Source organism: Mytilus edulis, chromosome 3, assembly GCF_963676685.1.
Source record: "Mytilus edulis chromosome 3, xbMytEdul2.2, whole genome shotgun sequence".
Taxonomy (NCBI): Eukaryota; Metazoa; Mollusca; class Bivalvia; order Mytilida; family Mytilidae; genus Mytilus; species Mytilus edulis.
The window spans coordinates 62,070,116-62,093,686 of NC_092346.1; the positions used below are offsets into that span (position 1 = coordinate 62,070,116).

General features: G+C 30.4%; 1 protein-coding gene across 24 annotated transcripts in view; it reads right to left on the reverse strand.

Annotated features, from left to right (window-relative positions):
- LOC139517050 (dedicator of cytokinesis protein 9-like) overlaps positions 1 to 23,571 on the reverse strand; it is a 76,594-nt gene that overhangs the window by 39,443 nt on the left and 13,580 nt on the right. For 18 of the 24 annotated variants that reach the window (XM_071307663.1, XM_071307651.1, XM_071307660.1 and 15 more), the window contains exons 4-27: positions 21,778 to 21,853; positions 20,728 to 20,826; positions 19,157 to 19,288; positions 18,539 to 18,704; positions 18,231 to 18,292; positions 17,118 to 17,201; positions 16,479 to 16,643; positions 14,631 to 14,849; positions 14,018 to 14,220; positions 13,385 to 13,492; positions 12,854 to 12,939; positions 12,302 to 12,322; positions 10,920 to 11,107; positions 9,985 to 10,050; positions 9,529 to 9,621; positions 8,986 to 9,161; positions 8,228 to 8,312; positions 8,001 to 8,087; positions 6,444 to 6,533; positions 4,600 to 4,715; positions 3,366 to 3,435; positions 1,934 to 2,278; positions 1,107 to 1,190; positions 336 to 444 (exon numbers count right to left, since the gene is read on the reverse strand). In XM_071307663.1, coding sequence (XP_071163764.1) covers positions 336 to 444; positions 1,107 to 1,190; positions 1,934 to 2,278; positions 3,366 to 3,435; positions 4,600 to 4,715; positions 6,444 to 6,533; positions 8,001 to 8,087; positions 8,228 to 8,312; positions 8,986 to 9,161; positions 9,529 to 9,621; positions 9,985 to 10,050; positions 10,920 to 11,107; positions 12,302 to 12,322; positions 12,854 to 12,939; positions 13,385 to 13,492; positions 14,018 to 14,220; positions 14,631 to 14,849; positions 16,479 to 16,643; positions 17,118 to 17,201; positions 18,231 to 18,292; positions 18,539 to 18,704; positions 19,157 to 19,288; positions 20,728 to 20,826; positions 21,778 to 21,853 — 2,930 coding nt within the window. The remainder of the gene's footprint in view (positions 1 to 335; positions 445 to 1,106; positions 1,191 to 1,933; positions 2,279 to 3,365; positions 3,436 to 4,599; positions 4,716 to 6,443; positions 6,534 to 8,000; positions 8,088 to 8,227; positions 8,313 to 8,985; positions 9,162 to 9,528; positions 9,622 to 9,984; positions 10,051 to 10,919; positions 11,108 to 12,301; positions 12,323 to 12,853; positions 12,940 to 13,384; positions 13,493 to 14,017; positions 14,221 to 14,630; positions 14,850 to 16,478; positions 16,644 to 17,117; positions 17,202 to 18,230; positions 18,293 to 18,538; positions 18,705 to 19,156; positions 19,289 to 20,727; positions 20,827 to 21,777; positions 21,854 to 23,571) is intronic. The other 6 variants (XM_071307668.1, XM_071307657.1, XM_071307652.1 and 3 more) reach the window with 1 other exon arrangement.

A 23,571-nucleotide genomic window follows, 5' to 3' on the forward strand; every position in this document is an offset into this window, starting at 1 on the left:
TAAGAAAAGAAAGCAAACAAAGTGAACAGGTACTTGCATAAGGTAAGAATACATTTATTCTTTTGTTAAGAGTTAAAATTTTGTATCCTCATATTCAACACTTGATATTACATGTATTGATCAAAATCTTCTGGTTTAAAACAATTATTATTTTTGCTATGTCAATACAAATCAGATGATATATATATATTGGTCCTTTGTGTTAAAATATATGTGTGACCCCCTTCATTATACGTATCTAATTGTCTACCATTCTTCGATTATATAATCATTCTTAAGTATAAATTTTCCCACGATGCCATGTATCAAGCAATGTCTTACAATATAATACCCACCTTTAAATGTTTTGATCATGCCCTTCCTCATCATTGGTAATGAGAGAGGAATGTAGTGTTCATGGGAGCAAACTCTTGTCAAGAACTCATATTTAAATTCAAATAAAGTCTGAAAATGAAGAACAAATAATTACTATTTCTAATGCAATTGGTTTTAATTGGATGACAGTAAGCATAAAATAATCTATCTCCTTGTCTGCAACTAAGGAAGCAGACATTTTGAAATGCGGAATGTATTGACATGTAATTTCTACAATAAAAAGCAAAACAGCTCACACGTTGCACCTTAAAATCTTCTTTTTATCAAATTTTATTACATTCTCAAGCATCCAAGAAGCCAGAAATGCCCGGTGTTTATGTTTGACACCGGAAGAATAATTATAACGTCATCTAATTTAGGGACCAAAGAAGATAACATCTTTACGTGGAATTTTCTTTAATGAAAATTTTACTCTGAAATAATGGTTAAAATTTAATTTTGAATTTGTTTTGCATTAGAAAAGAGATAACTGTATTGTATTTGAAGCTTTGTGGACGTCCATCTGTAGTTTTACTGTCACAAATACCTGTTTACCTGTCTCTGCTACGCTTCGCCAGGTAAACTAAAGTAGCGACAGTAAAACTACCGATTAATGTTTGTAAAGATTCAAATACAATACAGTTATCTCTGAAATGGCACACACAAGCTCCTCCATATGGAAGAATTCATCTTAATAAAATATTAATATTACCGGTATTATCAAACTTTCTATAAACCATACTATTTATTACCTTAGCATCTCCAGGACCAAAGTTTTGTATATATTTAGATATCATCTCAAACACAAATCCTCTGTCCATCAAAGTAAAACACATCTGAAATGTCAATAACACAATTCAATTTAAAATGTTATTCTAACCAAATTGTAATCTATAACCAAATGTATAATTTGAGCTAAGACTAACTGGAAAATTTAATACTTTAGGGAATAAAATAAGAAAACCTGAAATCACTAAAAAGGTTACTAAAAGAAAAATTTTCTGTCTGTAATTTAAGCTGATTGTTTGGAAATTTGTATTGAACATGTTGAACCTCAAGCTCTAGTGTAATGAAAGATTAGCAATGTGAAGCACAGGGATATACACTGTACTAGATATATCCAATACAAATTATTATAACCAGCTTTCTATTAGTGGCAGAGCTTTCTCCTCCATACTTATGATTGATTGATGTTAAACACAACTTTCAGCACTATTGGCTATTTTGTGGCAGTTCTGTATGAATGCATTACAGTTGTATTAACTAACAAGAATGTGTCCATAGTACTATCGTAGGTGGGGCATAAAAATGATTTCACTTCCTTTAATTGTAAGTCTTAATCTGCATAAATTGAAATTTTACAGAATATTTTTGAGGCCTTTGGAAAGCATATGTCATTAAGACATCAAATGTTGTATCTAGACCCCTATTTAGATTTATATTTAAATTTTTCCTATCAAAAAGATTACAAAACAAATCTACTTTTCTTGAATACTGATCAAGTTTTATTTCAAGACTGAAGGTATAACTTATTAAGCTTGAGTTTTTATCAGGACACATACAAATAAAGTAATCTTACCTTCAGAAAGCTTGCTATACTCTGATTAGCCAATTTTGTATCCCTTTCCTTTTGTTTTTGAATGATATGAGGGGTAACTGTTTGTAGTAATGTTTGTATCCTGAACTGATAATCACTAGTGAATCTTTCATTCCTTGGCATTTTGACACGATCAGAATCTATCAGATAAATTGTCATACTTTTCACTAAAATTTGAAAGAAAAACCAAGAATGTTTGAGAAATTTTGTAGTAACTACATGATCCCCTGTTCCAGGCCTAAGTAAACTTGTCAAGAATTGTGATAATTCTTCATGAACTGCCTTTTGCTTTGTTCCTTTTCTTACTGGGTCTGGTTTGAACACATACTGTAATAAATAGAGTAAGATTTATTAAGGGCAGCAAGTAAACAATTTCATCATTAAATACTTTTTCATATTGTTATAGGTTTCTGATCATTCATAGATGTGTGGTATCATCCTAAAACAAGAATGTGTCCACAGTACACGGATGCCCCACTCGCACTACCATTTTCTATGTTTAGTGGACCGTGAAATTGGAATAAATTCTCTAATTTGGCATTAAAATTAGAATGATCTTATCAAAGGGAACATGTATACTAAGTTTCAAGTTGATTGGACTTCTACTTTATCAAAAACTACCTTGACCAAAAACTTTAACCTGAAATTTGCAATATCATTTTCTATGTTCAGTGAACCGTAAAATTGGGGTCAAAACTCTAATTTGGCATTTAAATTAGAAGATCATATCATAGGGCACATGTATACTAAGTTTCAAGTTGATTGGACTTCAACTTCATCAAAAACTAACTTGACCAAAAACTTTAACCTGAAGTGGGACAGACGGACGAACGAACGGACGAACAGACGAACGGACGAACAGACGGACGGACGAACGGACGGACGAACGGACGAACGGACGGACGCACAGACCAGAAAACATAATGCCCCTCTACTATTGTAGGTGGGGCATAAAAAATAATCCACTATAATTTACATATAAGAGACATTGAAGAATCTTTGGAAGTTATTTATCATTTATCTGTTTACATCTATTAATTATTACAGCATAACCAAGATATTCTCACACACCTAATGGACAATTGATATTTTTTTATGCATTATCTACCGACTAAAATTCAACTGCAAAAAAATTACACTGCTGTATTACATCTATGTTGCTCTTCTTATAAAGGATGCCCCAACTGTAAATTACCTATACAAAGATTGTAAAAAGATTTTTCATGATCAAAAGGGTTTTTGTTATAGGTGATTTTAAAATCAAGTTTCCATTGTGTATGTAGTATTATTATTCAATATTTTTGCTTTTTCATATTCCTAGACTATTCATTTTTTGATCTATTCCAAAATATTTATAGATAGACAACACAATCCTACTTTTTTCATTTTTTCAATTCCCTGATCATAAACATACCTTGACATAATTCTTCAAAGCATCAGACTTGTCAGCATCATGTACCTCAGATACAATGTGGATCAAAACCCTGAAATAAAATATGGAATTTATTATTACTTCCCTTACATTTTTTAAAATGCAAGCAAAACATTGGTGATTATTTTCAGTAATTTCAGTATTATCCTAAATGAGCACAGCCTGTGTCACTCACCTTGGTCTTTGTGCATATTAAACAAAGGACACAGAAGGATTAATGACAAAATTGTGTTTTGGTGATGGTGATGTGTTTGTAGATCTTATTTTACTGAACATTCTTGTTGCTTATAATTATCTCTATCTATAATGAACTTGGCTCAGTCGTTACAGTGGAAAATATTTTGTAAAAATTTACAAAAATTTACAAAATTTATGAAAATTGTTAAACATTGACTATAAAGGGCAATAACTCCTTAAGGGGTCAATTATATTCAAGATAATAACCAAAAGCTGCCAAACTTTCTTAAAATTACCAATTCAGGGGCAGCAACCCAACAATGGGTTGCCTGATTGGTCTGAAAATTTCAGGGCAGATAGATCTTGACCTGATAAACAATTTTTCCATGTCAGATTTGCTCTAAATGCTTTGGTTTCAGAGATATAATCCAAAATCTACATTTTACCCCTATGCTCTATTTTTAGCCATGGCAGCCATCTTGGTTGGTTGGCCGGGTCACCGGACACATTTTTTAAACTAGATACCCTAATGATGATTGTGGCCAAGTTTGGTTTAATTTGGCCCAGTAGTTTCAGAGGAGAAGATTTTTGTAAAAGTTAACAGACGACGCCGGACGACGACAACGATGGACGCAAAGTGATGAGAAAAGCTCACTTGGCCCTTCGGGCCAGGTGAGCTAATAAAAAATGTAGAAATGATTTGTATTCCATTAGTCTATTATCATAGTGGCTCAGATAATTAATAACTAGTATTTGCTAAATACCTGAGTAAATTGTATTTTTTATACATTGCTTCTCTATATTGTACTGTGAATTCATTTATTTTGGTGGTTACCAATTTTCATGGATTAAGGAAAACTTGTATGTTTGTTGATATTCAATTTTCATGGTTTTGCTGATGTCTGTTTACAAGTCTATAGGAACTTTGTCAATTCATTGAACTTTACATTTCGTGGTTCACCTATACCCACGAAATCAACAAAATTGTGTATCCAACCCTTAATAATGAATCAACAGTACAACAAAATAGATAACTTACTTGACAGTATTAAATGAAATATCCTCCCCAAGTGACTTAGACAGTAGATTAAACAGCTGATTCAACAATGTCGGCAAGAACTTGACGTACACACTACAGTCTATGGCATGAAGGGACTGAAAATATAATACTTTCAGTTCAGTAACTTGTTATATCATTCTTAAATGTAAAATCTACAGTATGGAATTATCTGTGACACTGTAGCTCATCTGATCCTTATGTTATCAGAATGGACAAGTATTATTGAGCTCAGGATTACACCATATACAGTCATAGCAATTTTCTACATGGAATGGCTTAGCAGTTTGAAATCACATTTCAAGATATAAGAGTATGAAATTTACATAAATAATCAATGTTTTCAAATAGCACTATACCTGAGAAGAAAAAAAAACAACAATATGAATAATGCATACTTTTCATAAATATCAATAAAATTGAGAAAGGAAATGGGGAATGTGTCAAAGCGACAACCACCCGACCATAGAGCAGACAACAGCCGAAAACCGCCAATGGGTCTTCAATGTAGCGAAAAACTCCTGTACTTGTAGGCGTCCTTCAGCTAACCCCTTAAAAAATATGTATACTAGTACAGTTATAATGAACATCATACTCAACTCCAAATATACACAAGAAACTAAAATTAAAAATAATACAAGACTAACAAAGGCCAGAGGCTCCTGACTTGGGACAGGCACAAAATTGCAGCAGGGTTAAACATGTTTATGAGATCTCAACCCTCCCCCTATACCTCTAGCCAATGTAGAAAAGTAAATGCATAACAATACCCACATTAAAATTCAGTTCAAGAGAAGTCTGAGTCAATGCATGTCGGTAATACAATAATCTGCTTATATGTTTGATTAAAAACATTTTAAAAAAGAAGACTGTCTGAACAGTAAAAAAGTCCAAAAGTTATATATATTTCATGCAATTTGTCAGATTTATTTTAACAAATTTTAGTAAGTAAATTTGAAAAATAAACAGAAATTAATTGTATAAAACCCAATAACTCTAGTATAATTATATGTTTATCCATTATTCTGAAAAATGTTAACAAATTTCTGATTAATAATCTTATTAGCATATTTTTCTGTAATATCAAGTATATACACATAGTCTAGCAATAAATAATCTGCTGTCTTCTCCTTTCTGAACATGCTATGTAGTCTTAATTAGAATTCAATCATTTACTCCATCTAATTACATAAAGGACCATCACCACTAAAATATCTCTGACAATTATGACTCATTAACAGGGTATCTATAATACCTTGATAGAATTTTTCAAGTAGACCTGTTCTAAGTCCCACAATGGACTACTTAATTCTTCCTGGAATACAACAGTGGATTTTCTATTTTTATTTTAAAGTTATGAAACTATAACCCATAGGCTGTCTTCTGCTTTATAAAACTGCATTATTTACTCTTTCAAAATAGTCATGCATAAGACATAGTTCTTAAACACAATTCTGATACCTTTAACTGACTGGAACAGAGATATCTGATGAACATGTTAATTAAAAACTTATGTCAAATAAATGTCAATTCTAAAACTGTACTATTTCTATACTTCAAAATAATAACTTGCATTTGCAATTCTGTTTTTTCTTCTATTCAGCCATTAAAATATGGCAAAAAAATCATTTATGTTAAAGACATTTAAAAGATGTACATTTTTTGCAAATAAGAATTTTTGTGTTTTTATCAACACATTATGACTTAAGGTTTCTGTCAAAAATGCAACAGAAAAATGTGTTATGGACAGACATTCAGATAGGAGAGGTATACCATTACACACAACTCCCCTAAAGTAGGGGTACCACAATGAGAAATAAACTTACCTTTAACTTATTGACTATCTCTGAGTCAGCACCTGAATCAGAATTCTCTAACTTCTGACAGTGGAAGAAGAAGTTATGTAGATGTTGATCCTATAAAGAAAAGCAAATAAAAAGTATTTTTAAAAATAATAAATTACAAGCAAGCAAAAGTTAATATAAAATTAATTTAAATTCAAATGACATATTTAAAACTTAATACTTAATTTTTGAAGTCTTTTGATTTGAATTCTAATTGGAAAAATTGGAATTACAATGGGTGATCATGAGAAATCAACCCTTCAAATAAATCATACAAAACAATAAATACTTCTACAGAAACCAGTCTGTGACAACTACAAAGCATAACATGCATGTTATACATGTACTGTATATAACATGCATGTTATACTGTAGGAAGTTAAACTTATACTAGAACACACCCGCGAAATCGCGGGCATTCAGAGCGTAGTTTAAAGTATGTAAAGTGTTGTTTGAAGAATTTTGTAAAATACAGAATGACTGGAGAATTTCAGCAAAAGTATCATAAGTTATAGGTTATTGGGTACAGGAAAATGTTTTTTTACCCTCCACCTTTATTTCCAAAGTTCCCAATTTTTGGTTTTCTATCAATTTCAATATGAACATACATTTAGTATGTTATGAACATTTATTTAAGTAAGGAGCCTGTAATTCAGTGGTTGTCGTTTGTTTATGTGTTACATATTTGTTTTTCGTTAATTTTTTGTACATAAATAAGGCCGCTAGTTTTCTCGTTTGCATTGTTTTACATTGTCATTTCGGGCCTTTTGAAGCTGAGTATGCGGTATGGGCTTTGCTCTTTGTTGAAGGCCGTACGGTGACCTATAGTAGTTAATATCTGTGTCATTTTGGTCTCTTGTGGAGAGTTGTCTTAACATGGCAATCATACCAAATCTTCTTTTTTTTATGTAATCAATGAATTTTGTAAAAGATTTAATGACTGGAGAATTTCAGAAAAAGTATCAAAAGTTCACATGAATAATTTTAGCGCTTATCTGTATATTATGAACATTCATTACTATATAAATAAAGTGTATTCACTTTCAATTCTAAGTTTACTAATCGATCCATGGTGATCATTGATATAGTATACAGACCCTCTCTATTTAATAAACTCTGTGACCGCCGTGGATAGTAAACTTGAAAATGATAGCAGATAAAATTCTGAAAATACACTTTATTCGTAGTATATGTATGTTCAAAGTATACAGAAAAAACGCAAACCGGAAGTCTAATCTGACTTAAAATTTCGTACAATGACGGGACAATATCCGGATGCCTTTTTTCTCGTTTTTCTCCTAAAATAACTCAATCTGAATAATCATATGAATGGATGACAAATGCGACTATGCACTGTACCTATAGGACACAGAGGCGTGTTGATTAATTTATTCTGGAAATAAGAGAAGCGACACCAAAAATGAGGTCTTCTCGTTTAATAGTATAGATAATAACATAAATTCCTGTCATCTATTTATTTGGCAAAATATATTTCAGAAAATGGTACAAATTCTAGACATAGTTATTTCATTCTCTTACCGTTGTATACACAGTTGATCTGACATGAACTTTGACTTTAAAAATTTGCTTAGCACCATCAACCCATTTTATATCTGGTACAGATCCCTGCAATAATAAATTTCAATATGCCTTATATACAGACTTAAATAACATATCAGTTTGGCAGTCTAGTTCATATTGTTCAATATTTAATAATCACATATATTTGTATATTTCTTTTTGTACATTGCTGACAAATAACTTACCCTGCCTGGTTCCAGTATTTTGTAAGACAGGTAACCAGATGGAAGATTGGAAGCCACTGGAATACTCATTTCTCCATTCACAACTCTAAAAATAAGACAGTAATTTCTGATTCTAATTATACTTACACAACAAATGTATTGTAAATGATTTAAATTCTTGTGTTAGAATTAAATTTTAAAAAAGAACAAACGTAACCTAATTATGGTGTTAGAGCAATTTTGTATGCACTGTGCACACTAGCTTTTTCAGTTTTTCAGTTTTGCTTATTTTCTATTTGATATACCATCTACCTTTTACAAATCTAATAGAAATAGTGTTTTACAGATGATTTGCAATAAAGTTGTTAAATTAATTTTAGTCTGATGTTTGAAATAAAATTAAAAAGGGTCATACTGTTACATTGACAAAATTACAAATATTACACCATGTCAAAGTATTTTTATTAAGTCACAACTGAGTAACTGTCATTGAGAGAAAAATAGGATTGACCAATTGTAATTAGCTTTATGTCCAGTGGCAAATAGTTCAGGCATATTCAAGATAACATATGAACAGGAAAACTGGAGTGATCAAAATGTTTGAAAATGTTTTTTTCTTCACAATAATGAAAATATCTAAATGAGCAATTTGACAACCACTCTCTTTTAACATACTGAAAAGAGTAAGTATTTGAAATTAAATTAAATAAGTTTACTTTTTTTGCTGTTGATTAAAATTTGCAAATATAAATGAATAGATGTCAATAAGGCTAACTTACTTTCCTTGGTGTAACAGAGGTAACCAAGTTGTTCCTACCGCACTCTCTATGTTATCCCGTTTCTTTCCTGACGTGGAACTCCTCACACCTGACTTTGACCCCTCACAACTAACATGATAAAACTTGAACAATATATGGTGTCTGTCATGGATTTGAATTGGTAATATAATCTTTACCTACAAAACATCATCTTATGTATTTATCATGATTCATTTGAATCTAGTTTAATAAAAAAAAACAAAAATAAAAAAAAACTTAAATTTTGTTTTTCCTTATTACAAAATCTATATTCTGTTGAGTTCATTTTGTATTTTCAGATTTCAAAATTCAATAAAAGATCTATCTGAATCCAATTTATACATTTCCTATTTATTTTACTGAAATTCATCGTCTAATTTCATCATTTGTATTAGTTTGCCCCAAACACCCTGAATTGAAGACACAGTTCTTTGAAAACATTCATATTACTGTATCATCTTCTGTAGACTAACTCTCTACTTTTTTCTTATTTAAGAATGGATATATAGTAACATAAATATTAACCTCTTCATTAAAATCTGGTGATGTACTATGATGAATGACTGTAGTACTAGAGACTGATGTAAATATTCCTACTTCTGGTCTGCCATATATGTACTGAAATTACAAAATATATCTATGTAAAGTAAGTTGCTGAAAGAATGTTGTTTGTGTACAAATTAATTAATATAATTCATAAATTTATTGAAATTAAAAGCAATTGTAACATCAAATTTTATATCTATAAGTTGAAACAACTATAACCAAATGTATTAACAAAAAAAATTTCCCACTGTTTTTACAAAATAGTTTCTAATTATCAATAAGGAACTAATGGTATTTCACGTTAATTTATTTGTTTAAAAAATTATTTACATTTTGACCTTTTGCCTCAAGTATATTGTTCTTTGTTACATTCAGATATCAGCTATAATCTCTGATTTAGCCCCCAAAATATAATGCAAAATATCTTAAAATTACCTTTAAGGCAACTGCACTATCAGAATCACTGTCTCTCAGTTCCATGCAGCAGGCAATATTTCTTGCCTACAAAAATACACAAAAATAAACATTATACATATGGTCTTAAAACAGGTAAAATTTCTCTAAAAGATCTTCTTGACCAACAATTACACCAATTCACTTACATATTCTAAGAGTCATAAGAGTTCTGAGAAAAAATAAAGTACGGTTGTAAAAGCAATTTTATAAAACTGAAGTTTTGTTTTCAGTATAAACTTCTAGAAACCAGGATGACTAACATACATCTTTAAAACTCAATTGATTCAGTTTACAAATTTCTGTAAATCTTACATATCTTCTTCTATGTTTAGACATGCAACGCAATTGTTTTTGAATTATTATTCATGACACTTATAAGCATTTAAATGCATGTATAAACATCAATTACGATAAAGACAACCAAAACAAGAAAATCAACATCAAGCATAATTTTAGATGCAGCTGAATGATCTTCAATACATGACAGTTCAAACTTGTAAAACCATGCCACATTCTTTGTGCCTGTCCAAAGACAAAAACCTGTAATCCAGTGATTGGTGCTGATTGCTGTCTACCAGATTATTGATCTATTCATTATTGTAGTATAAATTAAAAGGCTGTGTTTCAAAATTTTATAATACCAGGCCATGTTTAGCCTTCTATGGGTTTTGCTCATTGTTGAAGGCTGTATGGAAACTTGTAATTGTCAACATCTGTGTTCTTTGAGCTTTACGGATAGTTGCCTCATTGGCAATCAGACCAAATCCTCGCAACTTTATATTTATCCTAATACATGTATCAGTAATTTTTATGTACACTTTTGGGAAATGAAACATGTCTTTCAGAGGCTTAAAGTATGGTAGGAAATGGAAATAAACTATTGTACACTATATTCAATTGATGAGAGTTATTACCTTTGTAAAAGATTTCTGATGTTCAAACTTGAGGCTACATGGGTAAACATATAGATTGTTGATGTAGGAATCATATGTGTCACATAAAGAGGCTCTCTCTGGAACAAACTCATCTACTTCAAAAGCTGGAGGCTCTACAGGGGGATTAGGGAATGGTTTTATGGGAATGAAGGATGAAGTTAATGTACCTGTAATAAAAAGTATCACTTAATCATAACTGTTTACAAATTAGTTCTTTTTATTTCTTTCTAGTTCATCCTTTAAAATGTTAGTTATCAAACACTCTCTGCAAACATTGATAAACACATTTATTGCCTTTCTTGTGATGTTATCAATAAATTTTGACTTTAATATAATGTATTATACAAGAACAAAAATAGCTATAGTTTTGAATATGCTTTTCTAGAAATAAATTATGTTGTGATCGTATTAATCACATCTACCTCATTAACAAATTTTAGCAAAAGAGTAACCCTTTTCATGACATTTGATTTTATAAAAATAATTTCCAATTTGAAAAAAAATATGTATGATAATTCCTTTATTTGGACAAATTTAACAAGCAACCTAACATAAGCCTCTGTTAATCTGTTGTGCATTTATGAATTATATGTTCTGAATTTCAGATTGAAGTTCTAACTAAATGGAAAGACATTGTGAGAAAAATATATAAATGTTTGACCATTACCAAGGGGAGATAATAAAAACTACAACAAAATTAAAGAAATACTAAACTATTTGTTATACTTTTAAAAAAAAAGCTCTGAAAAAAAGACCTTTAAATTACTTTCTAGTCAGCATATATAACTGCCTTTTCAAAAATATTGTCATACCTATTGCAATCGAGAAATTTCTATTTATCATATGCTCCAATTAAAAAATGTTTTAAAAAAATAAGTTAAATAAATGTATAATTTCATCTGTGAAAAAGATGGGAAAGAATAACAAAAGTTGTTCTTTAATAATAAATTATAAATCTGGTGACAAATAAATTATAAATCTGCTGACAAATAAATTATAAATCGGCTAGACAAATAAATTATAAATCGGCTGTCAGACAAATAAATTATAAATCTGGTGACAAATAAATTATAAATTCATATCAAGAAAGGAGCATACTAACACAGCTTTTCTGTCTGAATTCACTAGATAAAATGTATGCATTGCCTTCAAAAACATTTTTAGAGTTTAAAAAAACTTATTTGAACATGAAATTGGAAACTTACATAGAAAAAAATTATTCATGAAAAATATTGTTTGTGACAGGAATAAATATATAAATAGCACCCTGAAATTTAAACGGTTGAGGTGAGATATAATGCAAGTAAAATCGGTTTGTTATTCAAAGAACGCAGTGCACTGCAGGGCAAACCAAAATATACCTGTTCCTGATAACCACTTCTCTGAAAGAGGTAAATAAAGCATGATGTTATGATTTTTTTTCATTATTGTGTGTTGTTTTGATTTGACAACAGTGAACCTCCACACATTAGATTATGGGTCAGTTCTAAGTTAGTCAAACTTTCTTCTGCTTTACCTGTAATTGGTAATTAGGGCATCACTAGCAAACACTGTTCTCTGCCAAACATCATCTGCACAAGCCTAATGTTTATTTGTAATTTTAAATATAAAGTTAACCTGTAGCAATTAATTTTAGCAGTTAAAGATCTATTTAGCACCAAGTTCTGAATGGGGTGCACTTTTGATGCAGTTTTATTAAATGTCCTTTACATAAAAATGCTTAATATAAGTTTCTTTTGGCTTGCAATATTTACAGAGAAAAACATGTTGTTAAATGCACAACACTGTTGAAAAGTAATTGTATCAAAAATAAGTTTCTTTAACCAATAATAAAGTCTTAAGCATTAAATAATAAATGTAAATAATTAAAGAATTAAGTAAAAGCAATATATGAGCTATGATTGACGACTTACTCTGTAACATCTCCTCTGCTTTCAGCATTTTCAGTGATATCTTTATACTGCCAGGTATTTCTTGTAATTTTGACTGCTTTTCTGGTCTTCAAATGTTGTATAAAAATTGTAAGTAAATTTGTATTGAAGTATTTGTAATGTAGTTTTCCATTGTATAAGGTCATTATTAAGTCAAACTAAAACACTTGATTTTGATTTTTATTCATTATTATGTATTATTTAAATCAAAAGTTTCTGACTTTATTATAAAGAGCTTAGAAAGATGGGACATGTTTTTGTAATTTTTAAATGTAATATCTCAATTCCAAGCAGGCATACATCTGCCCAATGAATTGGGTTAAAACTTAAATTTTTTCAATGTAATTTTCATAGTCTGACTAAGTTTGAATTAAGAACCTTATTCTAGAGGTCAACAGTCATGAAAGAATTACTTTTAAACTCTGAAATAGGTCTGCCAATCCTGTCTTTTTTTTTCTTTTTTTTTTAACTTATACCAGTTCTAGTAGATCTTTAAGAAGTGCTAATACTTACTTTCTAAAATCTTGTAAATGTTTAATGAGGTCATCCTCAGAAATCTTGTTTCCATCATATCTGTACAGAGATAAGCTTCTTGGTCCATATTCTCTAGATAATACTTGACTAGGAAGGAAATACAGAAAACAACTTATATGTCCAATTTCAAAGAATGACATTAAATACACATTCTATATCTGCGATGATTCAATTCCTATTAAAATGTGTCTTTATCATAAAAAGAAGTTTAAAGGAACTGATTAAAAATATCATTGAGATGAAATGAAAAAAAGCAGATTAAAGTATAATTCTAATACTAACATCTTTTTTCATCAAATCACTTGCTTATAAATCAGACATTGCATTAAAATGCAACAGTCAGAAATCATTTGCATATGCATTTTTTGAGAAAAAAAACAGGCTCAAACTAGGCAATCTTATAGTGGCACATGTAGAAAAGTCTATGCATTAATCATATATGTTGCTTCGTAAGTCTTCCCTTTCCTTAATACATCTCTGATTTTATACTTATTTAGAGTAAATTATACTGTATAAGTGTTATAGTATTCACTCTAAAATTTCTTGCAATATGTGGGAATTTTTGTTCAAAACTTTTTTCCATGAAAAAAATAAACATATGATTATATTTACCAAGCTGCCCATGCAAATGGCATTCTGTGATGACCTATATGTGAACAGAATTGCTTCATCTGTTTATATTGTTTTGTACCGTTTTTGCCTTCCAAAGCCTTTATGTAGGTTTCTATAGCTGGCCCTATAGGTCCCTGTAAGACCTTCTCTACCGTAATAACGAGATACACTTCCGAATGACAACTGACAACAGAAAATATACCCTGAAATATATTAGAAAACATCTTATTTGTAGATTAGTTAAATCATAAATACAGTCAGACCTGTCCAAAAAGTTACCTTATATAAGTGGCCACCTTCATCTAATGTTCATTTTGTCCACAGCCCATGTTTTCTTTTTCTTTTTCTAAATTCTTTATGCTGTCGCAGATTTCATTAATAAACCAGTTATACTAATGTATATGTAATACAGGATTCTCATTAAGCATTGCAAATGTCTCATGGTCACATTATAATCTTATTGTACATCTCAATTTAGAGCAGCAATACATTTACAGACTGATGTGTGATAAAACTTTAAATGTGAAACCTTATTCTAGAGGTCACCACTCTTAAAAGAATTACTCAAAACTTTGTGAAATTTTTTTGTGCGTATGAAATAAGTCTGACAAACCTGTCTTTTCTTTGACTTCAACCAGTTTTCATCCAGACCATTAAGTGGTGGTGATGTTTTCTTTCCTTCAACACTTTGTAGCTTGTCTGCTGCCAGAAGGACTTCAGGTGGAATCATTCCAAGAATTTCTGGATCGTTTGGATCAATATGGAAATCTTCAGATATCTTCCTTCCATCTTTGGCATCATAAAGTGCAAAAGTCAAAAAGAAAGGTTCAGGCTGAAAGTAGAATTTCATTGTCATTTGTCTGTTTTATAAATACTCTTATTTCAGGAAATCAGAATAACTATGAGGAATACTTGTTAAGACCATTATATATAGATAAAACATGTTTCTAAAAAAAAACAAATTGCAGTAAGTTTAATAGCTGATGGAAAATTAATGTTTTCTGGAGCAAATTATTCATAGTGTATCTAACCATTTGCATCTGATGACAATATATGGGATCACAACTCATTATATTTGTATATGCTTTACAAGTTGTTTGGTGAACTGATGGTCTAAGTGAGAGATTTTTTATACCCTCTTTTTATATTTGGATTCTACTGACTTAAATTTTAATTAAATGCAAATTTCCAACACTGGTCATTCCAATACAAAAGCCAACTAAATATGTTTTCATAAACCAACACAGATTAATTTGTTTTAACATTATATTTCTTATCATTTGAGATCATTTTTTAAAGAAAAATTATTACACTTAAAAATTGTTCCCTCATTATGTAGAGTTTATCATATGAACAATAGTTTTTAAGTTTCTACATAAAAATAAGTATATTTTCCTCCATAGAATAAACCAAATGCTCCGCAGGGCGCAGCTTTATACCACCCCATTGGTCGAACCCAGAACAGTTGGGGCAAATTTGGTCACAATATTCAAGCTTCATACCGTCTGAATTTTGATTGTGATCAAATTTTTGACAAAATATAGGTTTTTGCCACAAAATTAATGTGGTTCAAGATCTAACACATCTATTGCACAATACTGTGCAATTGAATATTTTTTATTGAAACTTTTCAAAATTTGAAATTTGAAAAATGTTGAAAAAAAAAAAAAAATCCCTTAAAAAAAATGGTAAACTGAGATCCCCCCCCTCCCCCAGTTAATTGAAACCCCCTCCTTGGAGCAATAACCCTTAAACTCAATCCCATGCTTTCCTTTGTAATATTGAACCTTGTAGTATGATTTCCGAGAGATCCATACACTTAAACACAAGTTATTGTCATGATTGTTTGGAAACTAGAAACATGCTTCTTTTTGGCCCTTTTTTGGCCCTTAATTCCTACATATTTTAGGCAATTACCTCAAAACTTAATCCCAGTCTCCCCTTTGTTATATGGTACATTGTGGTACAATTTCAGAGAGATCCATGCAATTACACACAAGGTATTGTATGGAAACAAGAAACATGCTTTTTTTGGCCCCTTTTTGGCCCTTTATTCCAAACTTTGGCCCCATAACCCCTTAAATGAATCCAAACCTTCTACTTGTGATTTTAAACATTGCAGAATACTTTCAGAGCAATTGAAATACTGGTAAATAAGTTAATATCCTGAAACTAGAAAAATGCTTGTTTTGGCCCCTTTTGGGCCCCTAATTCCTAAACGGTTCGGACCATCATCCCCAAAATAAATCCCAACCTTCCTTTTGTGGTATTGAACCTTCTGAAAAAAATTTCATTAAGATCTATTCACTTAAACTAAAGTTATTATCCAGAAACCAAAGTGTCTTCGGACGACGATGACGCAGATGACGACATCATACCATTATACGAACCCAAATTTTTTTTGGGGTCGTATAAAAATCTTTTCAAAAGTCTTACAACTATCATTTAGAGAAAAACTTACATTTGAACTTTTACTTTGTTTACCAATGTTTTCATCCAGCTGATTTATTTGTAATTTAGTCCTAAAATCCAACAAGCCCAGGAGGAAACGTTCACCAAATTCTCTAGGAAACACATCTATGTCTTCATCATCTTCTGAATCAGTATCTTCTGTCAAACAATGTCTCTGAAATAAACAACATCTAATAAAACGTTGGTATGAAAACATGGCAGGTTTCAATCTTTGAAATCTTACTGATTTAGCCCCGATTATACTCCGAAGTTAAATAGTGCAGGTTGTCTCAATTATGTTTACTGACTTGTCATTCATAGATAATATTAAGTCATAATTGTCTGTTTCATAAAATTAATAAATTGTTTATCCAAATTAGTTCTTTCTTTCTCTTTTTTTATATCATGTTTTTAGATAGATTTTTGTCATTTTTTGTTTGATCTGTTTTGACACTTTATCAGCAGAGCTTGATTTCTGATTATTGAAGTACACAATAATCTTGTAGTATTCCAATACGTATGATCTTAGATTTTGTGTTAAGTTATTTCGATCATATTGTATTTTATATTTGTTTATTATGATTCATGAAATTGCAATAATATGTTCCGAACAAGTCGAACCTTACGGCTTTGGACAATATATACTCACATTCAAATTAGGATAAACCTTGAAAAGATTTTGTCTGTCTTTTGCTCTTGCTGATGTAACCATTGATTCTGTTTCTCTGGAATACTGAAAAATATCACTTTAATATAGTCTTAATTATATATTTAACAACAGAACAAGATGCTTACTAGCAAGATTTTTTTCGTTTTATATTGATTTTAATTTGTACCGATTCAAAATGTGTCCCCTTTGCAGAATTTTCAACATTTCACCACTAAACAATCCATCATCAACTCACTTAGTGGATCAATTGTAAAATACTTATAGATTATCTTTGGTCATCTCATGGCGATTGATTTTCTTGCTTGAGCCAGTACTGCGAAAGTGAGAAAAGCAATCAAGTTGAGATGACCAATGATAATCTGTTTGAAGCTATTTTACCTATGACACTGTTGTTTATTTTATTGATAACGGCACGTGCGCCTTTAGTTCCAGCAATAATATTTTATATCACTCTACTGTGTTGAGAAAGGAAATCATCAGTCAGTAAGATCAAAGGAAAATAGCGATAATAGAAATTATCATACTGTTTCTTTTTAAATAAAACTTAATCCAAAGAGAAAGTAAATTGTAACGTTTATTGCTTTTGAGTTTAAAAATAAAAAAGTAATTATGAATCTATCAAACAACAATCTTCAAATCCTCATAACACAATAGCCTGTCAGATATCAGTATTTGTACTCTGGAATTTTGCTTCACATTTTTGACTGAATAAACTTCCAAAATAGCTTCATTTTGAGAATTTTTCAATAACATGAGATATAAGCCAAGGCATGTCAGGGTCTTATAAAAGATGTTAATGTGAGTAAAATATCTTTTTGATAAATGCTTTCGCTTTAGTTAAATTTGCAAAAATAAACCTGTGTAAAATGACCATGTTAGATCTAATATGTCAGGTAAGGTATTTGTATGATGTCATAGAGGTATGAACACTGCATTTCTAATCTAGTGTTCAAATGATATCATCCTTTTCATAAGATCTATTGGCATATATAATTTTGAAAAAAAGTTTATATTAATTTTTGAATTTCATTGGCCACCAATGCCTCTTATCATATTTTCTCCTTTTCATTTATTCTTATATTTATGACAAACCTTTTGTAATTCTGGGTGCATACTGTTTTCTACTTTAGCTGCCTTGTCAAGAGTAGGTTCTTCTGAAATTACCAAATGTATATTAATCAAATAATGAACTTTTCTGAGGCCCATACATATATCAAAGCAGAATGTGAGCTCAACAATCTTTTTGAACACCTGTTAGAAAATGGAACAGTCTTATTATGACAGCCTTACGTATGCTTAATTCAAGTATCTTTAAAAAAAAAATAATCAAGAGAAATTATTAACTTTGAATAACAAATATTTTTCTAAATGTTAGGTCAGTATAAGATTTCAATATTTACCTTTGGCTTGCTCCATTGATATTTGTGATGCTGTCTCAGCTAGGTTAATGATTCTATTTATTGTGCGTATCCAATCAGAAGCCTCAGACTCAGATTCTGCTGACAACACATATGGTCCTCTTCCTTGCATCTTTATTTCAAATGAATATTTCCCTTTCTTTGGATTCTATCATAAAGCAAGATACTTCAGATAAATACACAAAACACTTTCTATATTAAAATCTTTTTGGACAAGTATGATTTTGATTGCACATGATTAATATAAAACAGTCATAATTTTGTGTTATTTTGTAATTTTACTCAGTTTAGATATCGTTCCAGCTGTTCTACCAATTAATAAGAAAGTAAATATTTCGTTTAAGAGTAAAAATCCAATCTTTTATTCAAATATTAAGATTCAACATTTAATCCTACTAGTAATTGCAGAAATTATGAACCAATTTGAACTAAATTGCAATTTCCATCTTTTAATTGTTAAAAGGAATTAGTTGAAGATTACAAGTTAAGACCTGGACTGGATTCTCAACTTCAATTTTGTATTGTCTTATAATTCTTATTAACCTTGACCTACTATATTCTTTCCGACAATTTTGAAGTATTTAAAAATATAATACTTACTTTAACTGCTTCTTCTGCCAGCTCCAAAAATATTGATCCTTTAGCCTCTATCATTTTCTCATCTTTAAAGAACTCGAGTATATAGGTCATGTCTGCTTGTTGTTTTAACACAAAATATCTTTTCTTGAATTGCTGTATAAATACACACACATAAAAAATCAAGCAAAGACAATTTAAGAACAAAAACTGAATATAAATTGTACAGAAAATGTTTTGTACAACAAACATCTTCCAATTAAAGTTAATCATAAGTAATAATCATTTCTAAAGAATCTCTGCGAAAGGACTTCTAGTCCTCCTCTAAATCAATGCTAGCACAATTAAAGCTTCACATCCTTATCATAAGATGTATGTATAAAGAAATCAAAAACTCTATATACAACTTCTATAAATCTGACAAAAATTCTAAAAATAAAAAAAATCTGAAATTGCAAGAATGAGCTTCATCCCCCAGATTTATAATGAAACTAATTTTAGTTTAACAACATCATTTTTTACTGAAATCTTAATTGAAGTGCTACCTTTCTTCTTTCTTCTATCATTAAGAATCCCTTTCAGAAGTATAAGTCAAACATAATCAAGATTTAATAGCTATTGTAAACCAAATGCAGTTCTATTTAAAAAAAAAAAAAAAAAAAAAAAGTTTTCTACTGTGAATTTAAACATCCTGGTTTTTTTTTAATTTCCCTAGAAGAAAAGCAGAAAGTGCTACCAGCTCCAGTTCAATGAAAATCATTAGTATACCTTGGCAGAAATTCCTGTAAAGAATAAATTATCTCCTGAGGTTCTTCAATTACATACATTAGCCACTAAAGTCAGAATTATGATTTTCGTCATAAAAGTGCCTAGAATGAAATTCAAAACAGTGTGGCTGTGGCCATTGATTGACACATTGAATTCATCCATTGACTGGGACAATTTACGTGAACGTTTGTCTGTAACGACCACTGTTCACGACGTACCTACGATAGACATTTTAACTGTGGGGTCACCAAAGGTTTCTTAACGCCGTTAATTATAAAATAATTCGAAAAATTAATCAGGAATAACCTTTATGTTTTGATTTATATAATTGATATAAATCAAAACATCGCGTTATTTCTGATTAATTTTTCAAATTACTTTATTTAGGTGTTGAGAACCTTTGGTGACCCCATAGTTGAAGTGTCTTTAAAAAGTACATAGTGAGCAGTGGTCGTTACATACAAACGTTCACCTAAATTGTCCCAGTCAATGGATGAATTTAATGTGTCAATCAATGGACACAGCCACACTGTTTTGAATTTCATTCTAAATGTTTCATATATATTTTACATATTTTGTTATTAGATATATGTTTACTATACTAACTAAATTAAATTTTTGTGGAATTTCAAGGCCAAAATTGATCCTTCCTGAACCTACTCCTTAGACTTGTTATTCATTTTCCATATCATTGTATAAAATCTTTAATAATTTATTCAAGTGGTACCTTATCATCGTGAACCCAAACTTGTGACCAACAACTGAACCAACTTGTACATTACTTTTTACCGCCTCTTTGAGGCAGGGTAATAAAAATCTAGACATACCCTTGTAAAACTGATGACGTTTTCTTTGCCACTTTCAGGACCTTTGTATAACCAACCTTCTTTAGTAACAACATCTCCCATTTGTCGGCTAATTGTGTCCTATAAAAAAAGACATTAAATAATCATTTTCGAAATCTTATTACATTTTCCATTACTGCATGTATTCAAATACCATTTTCTGTACTGAGAAAATTAAACTATCAAGGGTGGAGAAATGTTGTAAAGAGACAAGAGACAATAGGATCTCTTTCTTTGATGAATTTAACATCAATTGATTTTTTTTTAGTTTTGCAGTAATAAATAACCATATATGTTTCTTTTACATGATCTCATCAAGCATCAGACTGATTATACACATGAGGTTTACAAAGGCAGTTGCATTGTGTATACTAAATAAAGGATACAACAAACATAATTTTTGTCATGTGTAATTCAAACAAGTAAAACTATGAGCTACTGCTTACTACTGATACCCCTGCTAATAGTATTCTGTATACATTAAATAAATTTAGACTGAAATGAATATATAAAAACGCAGATACAAAATTTCAGTGTTGATCCATTGTTCCTGAGAAAAATGTGACTAAAACTTCATAAATGGTAATGAATGTGAAAACATATCATTTGGTATAGCATGCTACCAAATCTAAGGCAGCTCTGATTTGTAGTTCCTTGGAATGCAATGAAAATTTCCTAGATGGCCATTATGTGTAAGAAAGAATTTGTAAGTTTCGGTAAACAGGAAACTGATGAGAGATCATAAAACACACAATTTTGAAGGTTACTAATACTCAAGGATTAGAGATTGGCAAAATTATTGTTATTGACAATACTCAAATAGAATAGAATACTAAAACACGAAATTTCAAATTATCAGAAACGATTTCAGTTGTTATTGTTGTTTTCCAATCTGATAAATCATGTATTTAACCCCATAACAATTTTGATGTCATCCAATGAAAATTGAGGTTGCAAATATCAAAAGCCTTAAATGATAGATAACAAACAATAAGTGTTAAACTAAAACTGTATTCCTGACAACTGATATACCTCATCCTTTTCTTTCTCTTCCACCTCTGCATCAATTTCAAACACATGTTCAGGTAAGGTTTCGGGTGTTTTTAATCTGGAGAAAATCATTTTAAAATAAACATTTAGTTAGATTCTTAAATAACAATAAGGTCTATACAAAATATTGTTTATTAATGTGTGTTTAATCTTTCTTGTTTTCTGAAACCTACCTAAACCTTATGTCAGTACATAAATGAAGCAAACACTGTATCTTTGATAAAAAAAAAATGAGTGTGTGTTTTTATGGAAAGCTTGCTTGTATAGTGGTAAATCAGCGATTGCAAGGGGTTACCAAGGGGTAATTGCAAATGTTTTTCAGACAGGTAAATACAAATTTTGATATAAACTATCACTAAAATACAAGGAGTCTACACTAACAATTTAACTGAATGTAATCCATAGCACATTTGATGTTAACCAGATGCTCTGCAGGGTGCAGCTTTATACGACCGCAGAGGTCGAACCCTGAACAGTTGGGGCAAGTATGGACATAACATTTAAACTTGATACATCTCTGAATTTGGATTATGATTAAATAGTTGACACAACATAGGTTTCTGACACAGAATGAATGTGGTCTAAGAACTTAAACTTAAAAACTTAAAATTTTAAATTGGACATTTACCTATTATGGTCCAATATCTAAAATCTAAATACATTGTTAGATTCAGCATATCATAGAACCCCAAGAATTCAATTTTTGATGAAATCAAATAATGTTCAATTTTAGACCCTTTAGACCTCAATGTGGACCAATTTGATAACCATGCCCAAATATTAAAAATCTAAGTACATGTTTAGATTCAGCATATCAAGAACCCCAAGAATTCAATTGAATTTTTGTTAAAATCAAACTAAGTTTAATTTTGGACCCTTTGGACCTTAATGTAGACCAATTTGAAAACAGGACCAAAAATTAAGAACCTAAATACACGGTTAGATTTGGCATATCAAACAACCCCAATAATTCATTTTTTGATGAAATCAAACAAAGTTTAATTTTGGACCCTTTTGGCCCCTAATTCCTAAACTGTTGGGACCAAAACTCCCAAAATCCATCCCAACCTTCCTTTTGTGGTCATAAACCTTGTGTTAAAATTTCAAAGATTTCTATTTACTTATACTAAAGTTATTGTGCAAAAACCAAGAAAAATGCTTATTTGGGCCCCTAATTCCTAAACTGTTGGGACCAAAACTCCCAAAATCAATCCCGACCTTCCTTTTGTGGTCATTAAGCTTATGTTTAAATTTCATAGATTTCTATGAACTTAAACTAAAGTTATTGTGTGAAAACCAAGAAAAATGCTTATTTGGGTCCTCCAAAACTCCCAAAATCAATGCCAACCTTCCTTTTATGGTCATAAACCTTGTGTTTGAATTTCATAGATTTCTATTTACTTATACTAAATTTATAGTGCAAAAACCAAATGTCTTTGGACGACGAGGCCGACTACGCCGCCAACATCATACCAATATACAACCAAAAAATTTTCAATTTTTGCGGTCGTATAAAAACTGAACCTGAGAAGGTAAGATATTTTTTTTCAGTTTTCCAGTCATAACTCATCTAATCTTTCGTAATGCAAAAAAAGTCTTATACTTCTCAATGACAAAAAACTCACCCAGCCCTATTCTCAAAATCAAATATGAATCAAATGAATTTTTGGTCAAACTATTGGTGGGTATATATATATTTGTAGTAAGCATTTGTTCAATTCAACCATATTAGTTTATAGGCTCCTTTAATTTATCCTAAGATGTCTATTTGTAATA